The 14776-nt window shown below is 43.4% G+C and overlaps 1 protein-coding gene across 6 annotated transcripts in view; it reads left to right on the forward strand.

Annotated features, from left to right (window-relative positions):
• ACTN1 (actinin alpha 1) overlaps nt 1-14776 on the forward strand; it is an 88831-nt gene extending 74055 nt beyond the window's left edge. For 3 of the 6 annotated variants that reach the window (XM_054400283.1, XM_054400285.1, XM_054400287.1), the window contains exons 13-21: nt 1821-1929; nt 2431-2571; nt 4524-4706; nt 5404-5538; nt 6646-6825; nt 7759-7905; nt 10421-10486; nt 11958-12116; nt 13882-14776. In XM_054400283.1, the coding sequence (XP_054256258.1) occupies nt 1821-1929; nt 2431-2571; nt 4524-4706; nt 5404-5538; nt 6646-6825; nt 7759-7905; nt 10421-10486; nt 11958-12116; nt 13882-14040 (1279 nt within the window). In that variant the 3' untranslated portion in view covers nt 14041-14776. Of the gene's footprint in view, nt 1-1820; nt 1930-2430; nt 2572-4523; nt 4707-5403; nt 5539-6645; nt 6826-7758; nt 7906-9793; nt 9875-10420; nt 10487-11957; nt 12117-13881 lie in introns of all 6 variants that reach the window. The other 3 variants (XM_054400284.1, XM_054400286.1, XM_054400281.1) reach the window with 2 other exon arrangements.

Genomic DNA, 14776 nt, shown 5'->3' on the forward strand with positions numbered 1-14776 from the left:
AAGTGACAGGTGATGCAGGTTACCAGGAGAAATGAGATCTCCTTAGGGCAGGATGTTGATTGCTAGGGACAGCAGGCAGGTAAAGAGCTGGCCTCTGTACCACAGTGAGAGAATTTTAAAGCCCTGCATGTTTCTTGGCAAAAACAAGTCTGAACAATTTGGTTTTGACTTTGTTTCCTATTTTAAAAATACTTCTCTATCACTTTGGCCTATCTCAAGTTGGTGTCTGGGCTAAGATCATTACTCTGAGGCTGAAGGACTGTTTTGTTCTAAAAAATCAGGATTATTGGATCAAGATCGTTATCGCCTTTAACAGCACAGATTTACAGAATTGCTCCCTTGTCCACTAGAGGATTGACCTTGGAACAGGAGGAGAGTTCAAGGCAATCCTGCATGTCAGTAAGATTAAAACTCAGGCTGGCTAGTCAGCAAGCATTAGCTGAACTGCCACTTCCAAAGCACATGCTACATGCCAGCCAAAGCAGCTGCAGTTCTAAGCGCAACAAGGAGGGCTGGTCCCTAAGCCAGGGGAGAGGTGATTTCTTCCAAAGTGTGAGCATAGCTCGTTCTGCCGTTCTTCTAAAATCCATCTTCCATCTCAGCAAAGAGGCTATACCCTGAAAAACTGTGGCTGAGCTTGTTTCACTCCAAGAGATAAACTGCCAGGGAGATGGAGAGGGTCTGGAGGAAGCCACTGCAGCTGCCTGTGCCAGGAGGTTTGTGGCTTCAGCATGTTCCACTTCCCAGCAAGTGGTCCAGAACCAGTGCATTACAAGCCAGGCTTTCAGAAGCAGTTCTTTCATCTGCAGTGCTGGCTCTGCAGCAAAGTAGATCAAGGAACTGATCTGGATTAAAAACCCAGCAAAGAAAAAGTTATTTTTAGTCCAAATCAGTTTCCTGGCTCATTTACTGCAGGACTCCCACCAACAGTTGTGCCCACATACCTCAGGAGGGCAATATAGTGGTGGGAAGAAATATGGCTAGGAGAGGCAAAAAGCAACCGTTTAAACCTGCATTACTACATAGAGAAGTGATAATCAGATGGCCCAGGGCCACTCTGTAGCCCTGTGAGTTATTCTGCTTTTGAGGCTGACACTTCCCAGCTTGGCTGGTCCCCTCTGCCTACAGGTTTCTCCACTTTGACCACAAGCAGAACCAAGAGCTCAAAGCAATACAAGACCACAAGCTTCAGCTTAGTGCCATGTTCTCTTTGTCACAAACATACTCTTACCAGCCCATCTTCTGTGAGTGCCAGCCCACAGACATCTCAGCAAAGCACTTCTTGTCAGGCATACAGAAGTGAAGCCCACACTATAATTCTAATTGTCTGAAGTGAGTGGCTCGTGTAATTTAGCTACCCCTTGCCACCTGTACTATGCAACTCTTGGAACACTCTTAAGCATCTTCTTTGTGTTCATAACCAAACCCCCTCTGGCCATTCTGATGTACAGGAAGCCTACATGATGTTCTTCAGCAGTGTGATGACGTACTGCTCAGCACATAATCTGTTTATTCCCATCTTGAACAGAAGTCTATACTCCCTTCCCCCAGTGCCAAGTTACTCCTATCAGGCAGTGTTATTGAGGCCTTGGGTGGTGGTTGTTTTTCTTCCTGTTCTGTGCTGTTTGATGTACCATAACACAGAGTGTCTCTGAATCTAGATACTGCTGTCTTCCTGGCTTGTTTTACTTGCAGAGACCATGAGCTTTTTGTCTGGATGTATCCTCAATGCTGATAAATATTTCTAATGGGTTTCTCTTTCTTCTCCAAATAGCTTTTATCTGACTTCTTGTCCTTGTTTTTTGACCCACCCCTTACAGTGAGCTAGACTATTACGACTCTCCCAGTGTCAATGCCAGGTGCCAGAAGATCTGTGATCAGTGGGATAATCTGGGTGCCCTAACCCAGAAACGTAGAGAAGCCTTGGAGGTGAGACATGTTCCAAATTGGACCTTTGGGGTTGCATGGGTAGATCATTTGTGGAAAGCAAGCTGCAATACACACAAGCAACCAGTTTAATGTCTTTTCTGCACTTCTAGAACTTCCCAAACTGTAAACAAGGGCTGCATTTCAATATATTTAGCCTGCTTTTCCCCTTCCAGTCCAATCAGGGTGCCATTTGTTTCCTCAGGCTATTGATTTATTTCTACCTTTCTGTGGTTTGCAATTCTTTTTTTCTGCTTGGAAAGACTGTCATTGTTTTGTTTTATTTCAAAAGACCTCAAATTTTTCCCTGAGGCAAAAATCCATCCTGTATGTAATCTCTTAACAGCAGAGAGACTTTCACTGTAGTGCAATATGGGCATATCAAGGAGATCTGGAACAAAGAAGCAGCTCTGAGGACCCACATATCGATGTGATTTTTTTGGGGGGGGGGGTTGTTCTCTAACCATCCTGCCTGATTTTCTTTCTTTTTTTGTGCATGCCCAGAGGACAGAGAAGTTACTGGAAACAATTGACCAGTTGTATCTGGAATATGCCAAACGAGCTGCCCCTTTCAATAACTGGATGGAAGGGGCCATGGAGGACCTGCAGGACACATTCATTGTTCACACCATTGAGGAGATCCAGGTACAGAATAGTCATCTGCACCAGTCAGGTTGGGAGAGAAAGAAGTTGAGGGTCTCCTGGATTCCTAGTCCATTGTAAATCAGAGTTTGGTGCTTTTGCTCTAGTGAGTGAGCCTTAGCAAGAGAACAAAAAAGGAGTTGTTCTGTGATTTACTCCAGATCTGAATAGGAATGAAGCATGTTCACACTGTCCTACCTGGACACAGAGAACTGAAAGGGGATCTTTCAGTGTAACTCCAGAGTTTCATTAATGAAAGCCAAATATTGAGAGGCTCTTTTAGGGTTATGTGTGGGTTTTTTAACCCACGTGATCAAAGCTTAGTGCTGCTCACAGGTTCTGTAGGTCAGTTGTCTCGTGTAATGACATGTCCAGGTCACTTGCTCCTGTGTGATAGGGTGTGCCATGAGGGCAGTTTCTGAGCTGCCAGCTGGGTTTTGGTGCTAAGCACAAGAAGAGTCAGAATTGTCCATTTTGGCAGTGGATCACCATTTGAAGCAAAAGTTGCTTCCTGCAATAGAGAAAGTATCTCAGTTTTCCCACTTCTGAAATGTTGTTATGAAAACAACTTGAGGAATCCGTGGGTAATTTTCAAACCTTTGAGAGCAGCAATTACTCTTCCCTAGGCTGCAGCGGGAAATTTTTCTCCCACTTGATGGGCTCATGAAAAGAATCCAAGTCGGTGCTTTGGTTGACTTGGTGATGGTTGACAGCAACATGGGCATCAATCAGGAAGCAAATGGGAGGACAAGGGACACTATGCAGTCAGGAGGCAGAGGGGTAGTGAATAGCCCTAGCTTGGTATCACCTTTGTTATGGAGCTGCTACTTGTTTCTTCCATTCCTCCCTTCTGAGCAAAGGGGATCACTAAGTAGTCCTTTGTAATGCAGAAGCAATCTGAACAGCATTTAAACTCTTCCAACATCTTGTTGTGATTGTTTTCCCAGGGGCATTACATCTCTATGCCCCTTTCCCAGGGGCATTACATCTCTATGGCCACTGCAGCAGCTGCAAAGTAATGAGTCACCATCTAAGGGAAGAATTTTAGGAACAGTAGTTACAGTGTGTGTGTTGTAAGAGAGTGGTCAATCATGAGGTTTACTTCATTCCCTCTTCTGTCCACACTGTTCCCTCGACTATCCCTGCACATGCCTCTCTCTCCCGCATTCATTTTACTGCCTTTCCCTTGCGTTTGCTTCCCTGATCTTGCTATTCCAGGCTTATGGGATGAAGTACCTTAAAGTCCTGTGGAAGCAGTGGGAGATGAGCCAGAACCAGCTGGCTTGTCAGCTGTCCACAAACTACCAGCAAGCGTGTCCCCACCATGGATCCCTGGAGCACAGTCTGGGCACTGGCGCAAGACAGGGAACAGAAAAGGGCCTGTTGTGTTCAGGGAGAAGGAGCTGCTTTCTGGTGGCTGGAGCATATTTTGCCTCTGTGAGATCCCTGTTGGCCTGAAGACCTTCACCTAGTTCTAAGTGACTGATCAGACTGAATCTGACTCGTATTATTCATCTGGAGTTATCTTAGGTGTGCACATTCTTGTGGCAGAATAAAAAGGTGGTGTGTTTTCACTAGTAAGACATGTCTGCTTTAATAGTAGTGCTACTAGTTGAATCTTGCCAAAAGGCCTGACAGGCAGTTGCAGAGCAGTATTGGAAAATAGCTCCCACTCAGTTATGAGCCAGAATTATTACACCATTTTTTTTGGGCTGTGGTCTCTCTCACTGTTCAGCATGGAACAGAAACAGAGAGAAAACAAGACCACATCATTTAACTACTTAAAATAGCCTGTTTAGTGATGCTGAGGGGACATAAAAGTCTTATTAGAGTAGCCTGCTTTGTAACCTGGGAGTATGTAAGCTTTGGCAACCACTTCTGCAGCAATACATTTGCTAAAGAGGCTATTCAGTAGCTAATGCTCTTACCCATCCTCTGCTGCTTTCCTTCTGCAGGGATTAAGCACAGCCCACGAACAGTTCAAAGCCACTTTGCCAGATGCTGACAAGGAGCGACAGGCCATCCTGGGAATCCACAATGAAGTCTCAAAGATTGTCCAGACATACCATGTCAACATGGCAGGAACAAATCCTTACACTACGATCACCCCACACGAGATCAATGGCAAATGGGAACATGTAAGTTGTTTTCAACCTCGTCAGTTGGTGTGGGAGGGTGCTGCTGCTCAGTCACTGAGGCCTCAGGAAGTGGATCATTTACTCTTTAGTTACCTTCTCAGGCTTGCTGCTGATCTTTGGGGGCTTTTGTCTTTCGTTTGCAGCTCAATTCCCATGTGCTTGGAATGTAGAAAAGATCTTTCATAGAAATGCCTAGGGAGTGCCAGATCCATTTTACTTGCTAGTCTTATAATAAAAGATGCTAAATTAGAAGCTTTAAGGTTTTCAGTCCTCAGCTGACCTGACAAGCGAGGAAGTATGGCATGTGAGTTTTTCACCATTCAACCCTTCAGATGTTCTGTTTCCACAGAGCAGCTATTCTCTATACCACCTCTGCTGATGGTTCTTACTACCAAATGAGATCACCAAAGTGAGATCTGAACAGGGTCTTGCAATCCAGTTAACAAGAGCCACCAAAACCCCACATAGTGAACAGAAGCTTCTTCTGGTCTTCTGTAGCCTGAGTGGAGTTTGCAGTGTGCATCCTACAGCAGAGAGGATTCACATTCCATGAGCCTTCCCACTGTGTCCTAAACCATGTGACTGTTTTCAGTGCAAACACCCAGTGCTCCTCCCTTCCTTGCAGCAATTCCTACCTTTCCCACGTGGGTGCCTTTCTACACACATAAACTGCATGCGGTGTCCCTCTTGGCTCTAGGTGCGGCAGCTGGTGCCCAGGAGGGATCAAGCCCTGATGGAGGAGCATGCTCGCCAGCAGCAAAATGAACGACTTCGTAAACAGTTTGGTGCACAGGCCAATGTCATTGGACCCTGGATCCAGACCAAGATGGAGGTAGTGCTTTGCTCATTTTGAAACAATCTGTTTTCCTCTGTGATCTTCGCTGATATCCTTATCCTTGGTCTTTCCTGACCACTGTCATGGTCATTCTTCCCTCAGGTTACCACAAGAAAAACTGTGGAGAGCCCTAAGATTGATACCAGTTACTGAAGTGCTTGTACTTTTCTTCCCCTAACTCTTTAGTGCAGACATAAAGAACATGACTTAAAACAGGGAGCACTGGTATTTTAGTAGAGTTGTGGGAGTTTTAACTCTCTGTATCTAAACACATCAAGACATATTTTCATAGAATCATAGAATGGATTAGTTGGAGGGGACCTTAGAGGTCATCTATTCCAACCCCCCTGCCATGGGCAGGGACATCTCACAATTAGACTCAGCTGCTCGAGGCCTCATCTAACCTGGCCTTGAACACCACCTCCAGGGTGGAGCCATCCACAACATCCCTGGACAACCTGTTCCAGAGTCTCACCACCCTTGTACTGAAGAGATTCTTCCTAAGATCCAGTCTAAACCTACTCTCCCTCAGCCTCACACCAGGCCCCCTTGCCCTATTGCTAGACACCCTTATGAAAAGTCCGTCTCCAGCCTTCCTGTAGGAGGTCTTGATATGCAAGACACAATAAATACATTTAGTATATCAAACATCATTGGAGGAGACATTTTTAAGGGAGATGCTCTATCTTTAGGTAAGATTGGAATTTAAGTAATTGGACCTGATTAAAAGCAAAAATACGAAGCTATTACTGATGGCAGGAGCTGTATGTATTCAGTCTGTATGAGGGGACCGAGTTAGCGACAGGCAGCACATCAGAAGAAGATCTGGCTTGGTACATTACTAGCGCATGCTCTCTACTTTTCTTTTGTATCCTTGTATCAGACACAACTCATATGACTCATCTTGCTTGGAAAATGTTCAGGGCTCTGTTAATTTTTTTGCTGACGCTGCCTCAGCTCATTGAAAGTAACTGCTCCATGAGATTTTTTTTTTTTTTTTCAATCATCCTTCTGCGTGAGCATGAAATAGCTGAAATAAATGTCAAGCATGTTGAGGCTTGCTCTTCCAATGGGATCTGACTCCTTTGGGTTTGGCTAATGCAGGAGATTGGCCGCATTTCGATAGAGATGCACGGGACCCTGGAGGATCAGCTCAACCACTTGCGGCAGTATGAGAAAAGCATTGTGAACTACAAACCAAAGATTGACCAGTTGGAAGGAGACCACCAACAAATCCAGGAAGCGCTTATCTTTGACAACAAGCACACCAACTACACCATGGAGGTAAATGTTTTGGCAGCAGATCAGCCAGCCTCATCTGCCCTGGCCCATTAGCATCAGCCACATCTAGCTCTGGCAACCTGTTGTGGTTTGCAGGGAAACTGAGAGCTTGACAATGTGGCCAAGCATGCAGCATTTCACTGAATGTCTTTTTGCCTTGCTGTACTTTATGCCAATCCATTCCAATGTACTTCCAAACACAGGCGATAGAAATAACCTGAATGAGGTCAACAGGATTGCTGGAAAAATTGGCTAGTCTTGCTTCTCCTGCCACCCAGTTGTGGCAGCCTATGAGCTGGGATTAGAAAGACCAAGAGAGTGCTGGTGATTTTGAGCTGCCACAGCCTGGCAAAAGAAGAATACTCCCAACAAAAGCTTCTTAAAATCAGTTTGGTTTTCTTTTGACCACGTGAGGTTTCTTGCAATCTGAGTTCAGTGTGAGTCCAGAAGAACACAGATGGGCTTTGAAACTTGTCTTTTGGTCTCTGGCCAACTCTCCATTAAGCGACACCAGAGGCAGTGGAGCACCAGTGTCTTCCAAGGACTGTGGTTTATTTATTTTCTTGGTAAGGAGAGTTTTTTGCCCAAATAAGTCCTAAAAACACTGTGTTTGATTCTTGTTTTTTACTAAAGGCCCCAGATATGTTGCTTTGACAAGGCAAAGGTACCTTGCTATAGGACCAAAATTTTCTTAAGTTCAGGAATTGATCACTTCAATATGTTTTTTGGGGTTTTTTTTCAGTCAAAACAGATTTTAAACGTCTGGGCGGCTCGCACTGCAGATAGGAGTAAAGTTTTTCTGAGCACATGGAATTCTTCTGCCTTGGTCACCAGAATCATTAAATTTGCAAAAAAACCAGCACATACAATCCCTTGGCCTCAGAGGCAAAAGTACTGCTTTTTTAATTTAAAAATTGTCTTGTCCTCTTTTTCCAGCATATCCGAGTGGGCTGGGAGCAATTGCTAACAACAATTGCTAGAACCATCAATGAAGTGGAAAACCAGATTCTGACCCGTGATGCCAAAGGAATCAGCCAGGAACAGATGAATGAGTTCCGGGCTTCTTTCAACCATTTCGACAGGGTAAGTCAGTGCTGACTGCAGCTGGGTAAGCTACGAGCTTCCATGTAGGCTGCACAGTGCAATTCAAACACTGCAATTCAGTCACTGTGATAAACTAGATCAGTAGATGATGTTTCATGCTTTAAAATGCCATTCTTGTGGAGCAGTCAGTCCTGTGAAGACTGCTAAGTGATGATTAGGCTGTGAGAAATGCATCTTATTAAGGAAATTAGACTTTTACCCTGTCTTTTCCAGAGAGCAGATTATTATCTTGATTTATAACATTCTTTGGGGAAGCTGTCCCTGTACAATCACTTACCTTTGCTTAAACCTGTATTGAAGAAATCAGTACTGCTCTTGTATGGAGCAAAGAGGAGGATCTATACATGCCATGGCATTGCATGATGTGGATAAACTCTGGTGTAAAGCATGCCTTGCCTTATTGTAGAAATATGTGCCAAGGCACTAAGGGACTCCTTAACGGAAATCTTCCTTTCCTCAGTTTGCCAGCCTGTCTGTAGCTCTTCCTTCTGTAGCCTGAATCACAAAGATCTCATGCAGGGAAGCAGAGACAGCAGCCCAAGCCTGAAACAGGCTCCATTATCAAGTCTTTCAATGTTGTCTGGAAATTCATGAGCAGCCTGCAGAGATACTAAGCCAGTGATGCACATCGGGGTTGATCTCACCACTTGCTGCTCCAGCCAGACTGTTTTAAAGGTGTCCAGAGAACAGGGTTGCAGAGGCTAGCAGTGCTTTCAGATGAATGAACACTGTCTATTTCAGCCCTTCTCTAGCTGCCAAAGAAAAACTGAAAGCCATGGCTTCTCTTCTTAGCAGAGGGACCCATAAAGCCCTGTAGATTTTTATATTTTGACCTTCATACCATTTGCCCCTGCCTCCACAATGGTCTGGAAAACAATGAAGAAAGAATGTGGATTTCCCATCTTTAACTGTATATATTTAATTTATGAAGATTTAACACTGACTTTAAGAGCTTTTTTTTTGAGGAAAGTTGTTTGAATTTGCCCCACCATCCTGTCTCTAGCTTCCATAATCTGGCCAGAGATGGTGATGGCAGGCAGGGGCTCTTCAGTGCTTACAGTAGGATGTCCTGAGCTAAAATTCTGTAGGGGTCTCAGTTCCTGTGGCAGTTTGTGTGCAGTTTGATGGGTATGTCCAAACACTGGGGAAAAGGGGAATGAGCAAAGGGAAGAGCAGCTGCCAAGATGTCTTATGCTGTGCAGCAGTGCTGTTTGCAGAGCTGAGCACTTGAATAGTTTTGTTAGTCAAAGCTCCACCTCATGTGCAGGTCTCAAATACAGCCATAACACTGCACCCCTGAGCTTCAGCTGGGTTTCCTTGTCTGTTCCTGGGATGCCCTGACAGCTAAGCTATCTCGAGTGTATTGCCAAAAATACCTGCCCTCACCTGCTCCTTTACTGGAACTTCTGACTAGAAGATGAAGGCAATGCTTCCCACTGCCTCTGCCTGCTTACGTGCACTCCAGGTTACCAGTGAAACACAGGGCTTCTGACACTATGGATAACAAGCAGTAATGCAAGTAATTCAGTGGGATATGGAGATCTTGAGGCTTCTGAGCATCGACTGGTTTTGTCATTCAAATGCTCTCAAGATGTGATGAGCTCTCTGAGAAGGAACTGTTCCAAGAGCATTTTTAGCACATCCTGAAATGTCATTGTGTATCTAATGTTGTGCACTTTTTATTTTTCTTCCCTGTCTTCCTATCTGCATGTCATTCTTCTCTCCCTCTCTCCTCACCCACTGCATGGTGCAACTGTTTGTTGTCCTTCCACCTTGCTTTGATCTCCACTGTGTCTACCTTCCTCTGCTCCACACCATCACCCCACTGGCACTGCATGTCCTGCTGCCTGGCACACCGCATAACCAGGACCACTCCGGCACACTTGGCCCTGAGGAATTCAAAGCCTGTCTCATCAGCTTGGGTTACGATATTGGAAACGATGCACAGGTACTGAATGCTAGTGGTGAACACAGTCAGATGTTAAACTCTGAAAAAATAACAGTTTTTTTCCTTTCTTTTCTTGTTTGTCTTAATCCATCTGTCATTGCTATTCTTGTATTTGACTATGCATCACTTTTCTATCCCACTTCCTCTCTAAATGTACTTTGATACCTATTCCTTTTTAATTCCCTAATTGTTTGTCTTGGGAGAATTCCTTTTTATGTCTTCAAACTATTCCATTTACTTCTGTGTCACTTTATACTCACTTTCTGCTCCATTTCTTGATCTGTCTTGCTTGATATCTTAATTCTTTTTTTTTTTCATCAATATGTTCCTTTTGTGTAAACTATTCCATGTCCAAAACCACCTTTGCTTGTCCATGATTTCTCAAACTACCTTTCCTCTGTGGTTTCCTCTTGTCCTATAAATCCTTCCTTCCGTCTCCTCTCCCGTGAAACTCATCTTTTGTAATGTCTCCTGTGGGTTCATTTCTTCCTGGACTGGTCTCCCTTTTTCTCTTGGCTTTTTCCATCTTTGCATCATTCCCTGTAGAAGAAGACTGGTATGATGGATTGTGAAGATTTCCGAGCCTGCCTTATCTCCATGGGTTACAATATGGTAATGTAGAGCCCTCTGTCACTCCTGTTCAAAGTGATTCTCGTAGGCACCTTCAAAAATAAAGGGAGACTGTGTAGTGAATGAAGATAAATACAGCTTTATCTTCCAGAATTGTCAGCAATGGATGTTAAACCTCATGCTAGTTGTACCTGTAAAATTCTTGTCTGGCAGCAGTGGCTGAAGGTGAAAAAAGTGGACATCATAGTCTAATTCCTATGTATTTCAAATAAGAATTACATTTATCAATGTTTTGTAGCTGCAAGTGCTCCAATAAACCTCCTTGTATTGATACCTGTGCTTTGCACAGCGCACACAACTTCCCCAGCGGAAGTATCAGTTGAACCTATCTGAAGTATACACTACCTGATTTCTAAATACACTCAAATGTTGCTCCTTTCATTATTGCCATTTATTTCACATCTCTTCCTGTGCATGGAAGTTCAGGTTCTAGTAATCTTCCCTGTAGCTTTTCCCTCACCAGCATATTCAGAGCAGTAACATGGCACCTCGAGAGGCACAGTAACAAATAGGAAGAGCTTCACGAAAGAGCAGGAGAAGTGTGTAGTGCAAAAATATTCAGCTGTATTCTGAGTATCTGTGCTCCTGGTATCAGGCAAAGATGTGTTTAGTCATCTTACTCATCAGCCCCATTATAAATACAGACTCTTTAGTGTTGCATGCTAACCCACAGTAACATTTGATTAGATTCCTTAATTACTCTTGAAGCTATACTCTTCTAGATGTGTTGGAAGAGTGTATTCCCAGAAGACAACTCAGCTCGGCTCTTCTCTCCTCCTTTCCTGGGGAAGAAAGGGTCCCAGAGATGAGAATGGATGACCTTCTGTTTATATGCAAAAAAAAACGTGCAGAAGACGACCCTACAAGGTTTTAGCTTCTGTAGGACCTACCCCATAAAGGCTACTTCCCTGGACCACTCCAGATGTGCAAGTCCTTGTTTCCAAAGCATGTCTAGTTAAGATGAACAGGATACTATTAAAGACCTCAGAGACCTTTTTTTGGTGATTTCTGTTATGGCAGCGGAACAGAACTGTAAAAGGTCTCTTTTAGTAAATGAAAGGATTTGAAGAATGCAGATCTTCAAATATTGCTAGAAACATCTAGTACAATGTGTATAACAGAGAAATATGCATCTTCCCCCACAGTCTGTGTTGTATTGTTCCCTGATAGGAGCGTTGTCCTAGAGCTAGATGGAGTTGGATGTTACCCTAGGGCACAGGTGGGAATATTATTCCTAAGGACAAGTGAGTGGGAAGCATTTGTACACAACAGCAAGCTAAAAAAGAACATGCTGATGAAAAAAACAAACAAACAACAACAAAAAAAACCCAGAAGTGATTTCTGTTTGGCTTTGCTTTTCTAGCTGTGAGATATGCTGCTGAACAGTTTTTTCACCACTTTCAAAACACTGCTGCCCAGATGTCCAGGCTTACCTGACTCTCTTGTTCTACAGGGAGAGGCAGAGTTTGCCCGCATCATGAGCATCGTCGACCCTAACCGTTTGGGTGTAGTGACGTTCCAGGCCTTCATCGACTTCATGTCCCGGGAAACAGCAGATACAGACACTGCTGACCAGGTCATGGCTTCCTTCAAGATCCTGGCTGGAGATAAGGTCAGGCTGCACACCTTCCTTTCCTGCATCTGCGTTGCTCCTGCTTTCCTTTTTCCCTTTTGTCTCTGAGAGAAAGTGTTGAGGGAAGCACTCTCTAGCATGGAGGGTATTTTCACAGGAACATTCTGTAGTGCTGGAGGAGTGCAAGGCTAAAATGTAAGTTAATGAGCAGCCTGCCAACCACTTGAAAGTCCTGTTCACTTGAAAGCTGTCAGTCAGAACTTTGCTGCCCACTCTTGCTTCAAAAATTTAATTAAGAGCTTGGTTGCAATTTGTTATTTTAGAATGTATGAACAAATTCAACAGATGGTTCTTGATTAATCTTGAAAAACTCTTAATTACTGACAGCTGTAAACTTGAGATGACTTTTCTCTACCACTTCTTACACAATCAGTAGTAGATTTTCATTGAGGATATGCTCAATATCTGCAAGGGGAGCATCTTTTAATCATAGAAATTGGACAAAAGTCTCAGAGGATAATACCAATTAATTTTCTAAACTTGCTTTTATCAGTGGAGCCAGATGATTATTTTTTCTTATATAACAATCCCCACTAATCTTTTATGTAATTGAACAAGTGATATGTACATGTAACATTAGTATATCACTACATTTGCAAATTATTTTATTCATCTCACTTGAAATGTGGGATACCATTTCTCAGATTGTGAGGAGTTACCCTTAAATTCAATATTGGTTTCCATCTTTCATTAATAACCTTGTCATAATCAGTAATGTAGGAACCAGTGTTGCCTCTTCTTTACGCTTCTGCCTCACTGAAGGCAGTCCTCCTGGCTTTGATGGCCTGAAAATTCCACATTATTCAGATAAACCAGTCACTGAATAAATAGGTACTTTTGGATACAGTATTACTTATTAACTCATTTATTCTGTACTGGATGTTAAATAGACACGTCAGTGTTTAGTGTGCTCTAGTGACTGTAACACGAATCAGACAGTATTTCATTGTGAAGAAAAATACTCCAATCTGAGAGGTAGGAAGGGAAAAATAATAAAAAAGTCACAAGGGAAGGAGAGGTGGTGTGAAATCTGAACCATTGTTCAGAAGGACCGCAAATGCCCATGAGTCAGTCAACTGAAGACGACATACTGGTTAGCAAACAGGCAGCTACTGTTACCTACTGCGTGGAAAGAAGCCAGGCCACATCAGCTCAGTGAGTCTCCAGAAGCTGAATTTACATAAGGAGTTTTGCTTTCTTATTAAAAATGTCTGCTGTGAAAGGCAAGGATTGTTGGGAGATCTGTGGAAGCAATTCAAAGCGTTTGGTTGTGTGCTGCCTGCATTGGTGCCTCCAGCATGAGCTCATGAGGATTGCTGCTTTCCTTGCTCTGAAGAGCAAGTAGCTGTTACCTCCTGCTACTGAGGGACAGGATCCAAATGAAATTCCTGCTTCCTCCCACTGGCTTTCAACAGGACCTCCACTGTCAACAGGAAGGCACAGTCTTACCCTAACAACTTACCTTACTTACCTCCAGGTCTTTTCTTTAGGTATGCCAGCATCACTCCTGTAAAACCAATCTTTCCCTCTGTTATAACCCCCCCACAGTAGGGAGTGACTGAGTTTCCTCCCAAGGTGTATGTGAAGAAAGCTCCCATAGGGGAGCACAGTTCTAGTCTTAAGTTGTTGGAGTCCTGTCCCTGACTGTTGTCTGCTTCCCTGAGCAGGCAGAGCATGATTGTCCCTCTGAGGAAGGTCAGTTTTCTGAAGGTGATAATCATCTTTTCATTTGTCCTCTTTGCAGAACTACATCACTGTGGACGAGTTACGGCGAGAGCTGCCTCCTGATCAGGCTGAATACTGCATTGCTAGGATGGCACCCTACAATGGCCGTGATGCTGTGCCAGGTGCCCTGGACTACATGTCCTTCTCCACGGCACTCTATGGTGAAAGTGACCTTTAATTTTTTTTCTGTCCCACCACACATTCCCTCCCCTCTCCCCCGTCCGACACGCCCTTCTTTCTCTTTGCAAAGCAGCCTCTGCTCCACTCTTTTTTTTTTTTCCCTGTTTTGCTTCAGATAACGGATCACATGTTTAAGTAGGGCGGGGGAAGGACATAGACATGGCACCGCCTGCCTTGCCCTTAAAAAATGACAGTTTACAAAATTATTTTGTGCATTAAAAAAAAAAAAAGCTAAGTTTTAAAAAGAACAGACGTATTTTATTATAGAAAAGAAAAAAAAGGGTATTTTTCTCCACCAGATTGAAACTTAAAAAGAAAATGTTAAAATATTTGCACCAAATATTTTTTGTTGTGACATAGAAAGTCGAGCACAATGTTACATTCCATCCTTTCCAAAAACCAAACGACAGCAGAACGCCACTTGGTCTCTTAACTTTTTACATTTGCATATGTCTCTTTTATCACATTTATCTTGGGAGGGGGGAAGGCACACTAGTGCATGTGTTTGCTGGTTCACTCATTTCATGAAAATATTTTACAATAAACTTTTGAAATTGCTGTGTTTTCTAGGGAAAAAAAATAATGTACACAGCTCATGTTTTCATATTTAATTAAAAAAAACAAACAATATGCCTCCTATGTTTATCAGTGCACAACCTTTTTTTTTTGTTGCTGAGAGTTGTCTGGTTTCAGAACATGAAGCTTGAGAGTTGATAACTTTGATATTGCTTGTC

Source organism: Indicator indicator, chromosome 4 (genome assembly GCF_027791375.1).
Source record: "Indicator indicator isolate 239-I01 chromosome 4, UM_Iind_1.1, whole genome shotgun sequence".
Taxonomy (NCBI): Eukaryota; Metazoa; Chordata; class Aves; order Piciformes; family Indicatoridae; genus Indicator; species Indicator indicator.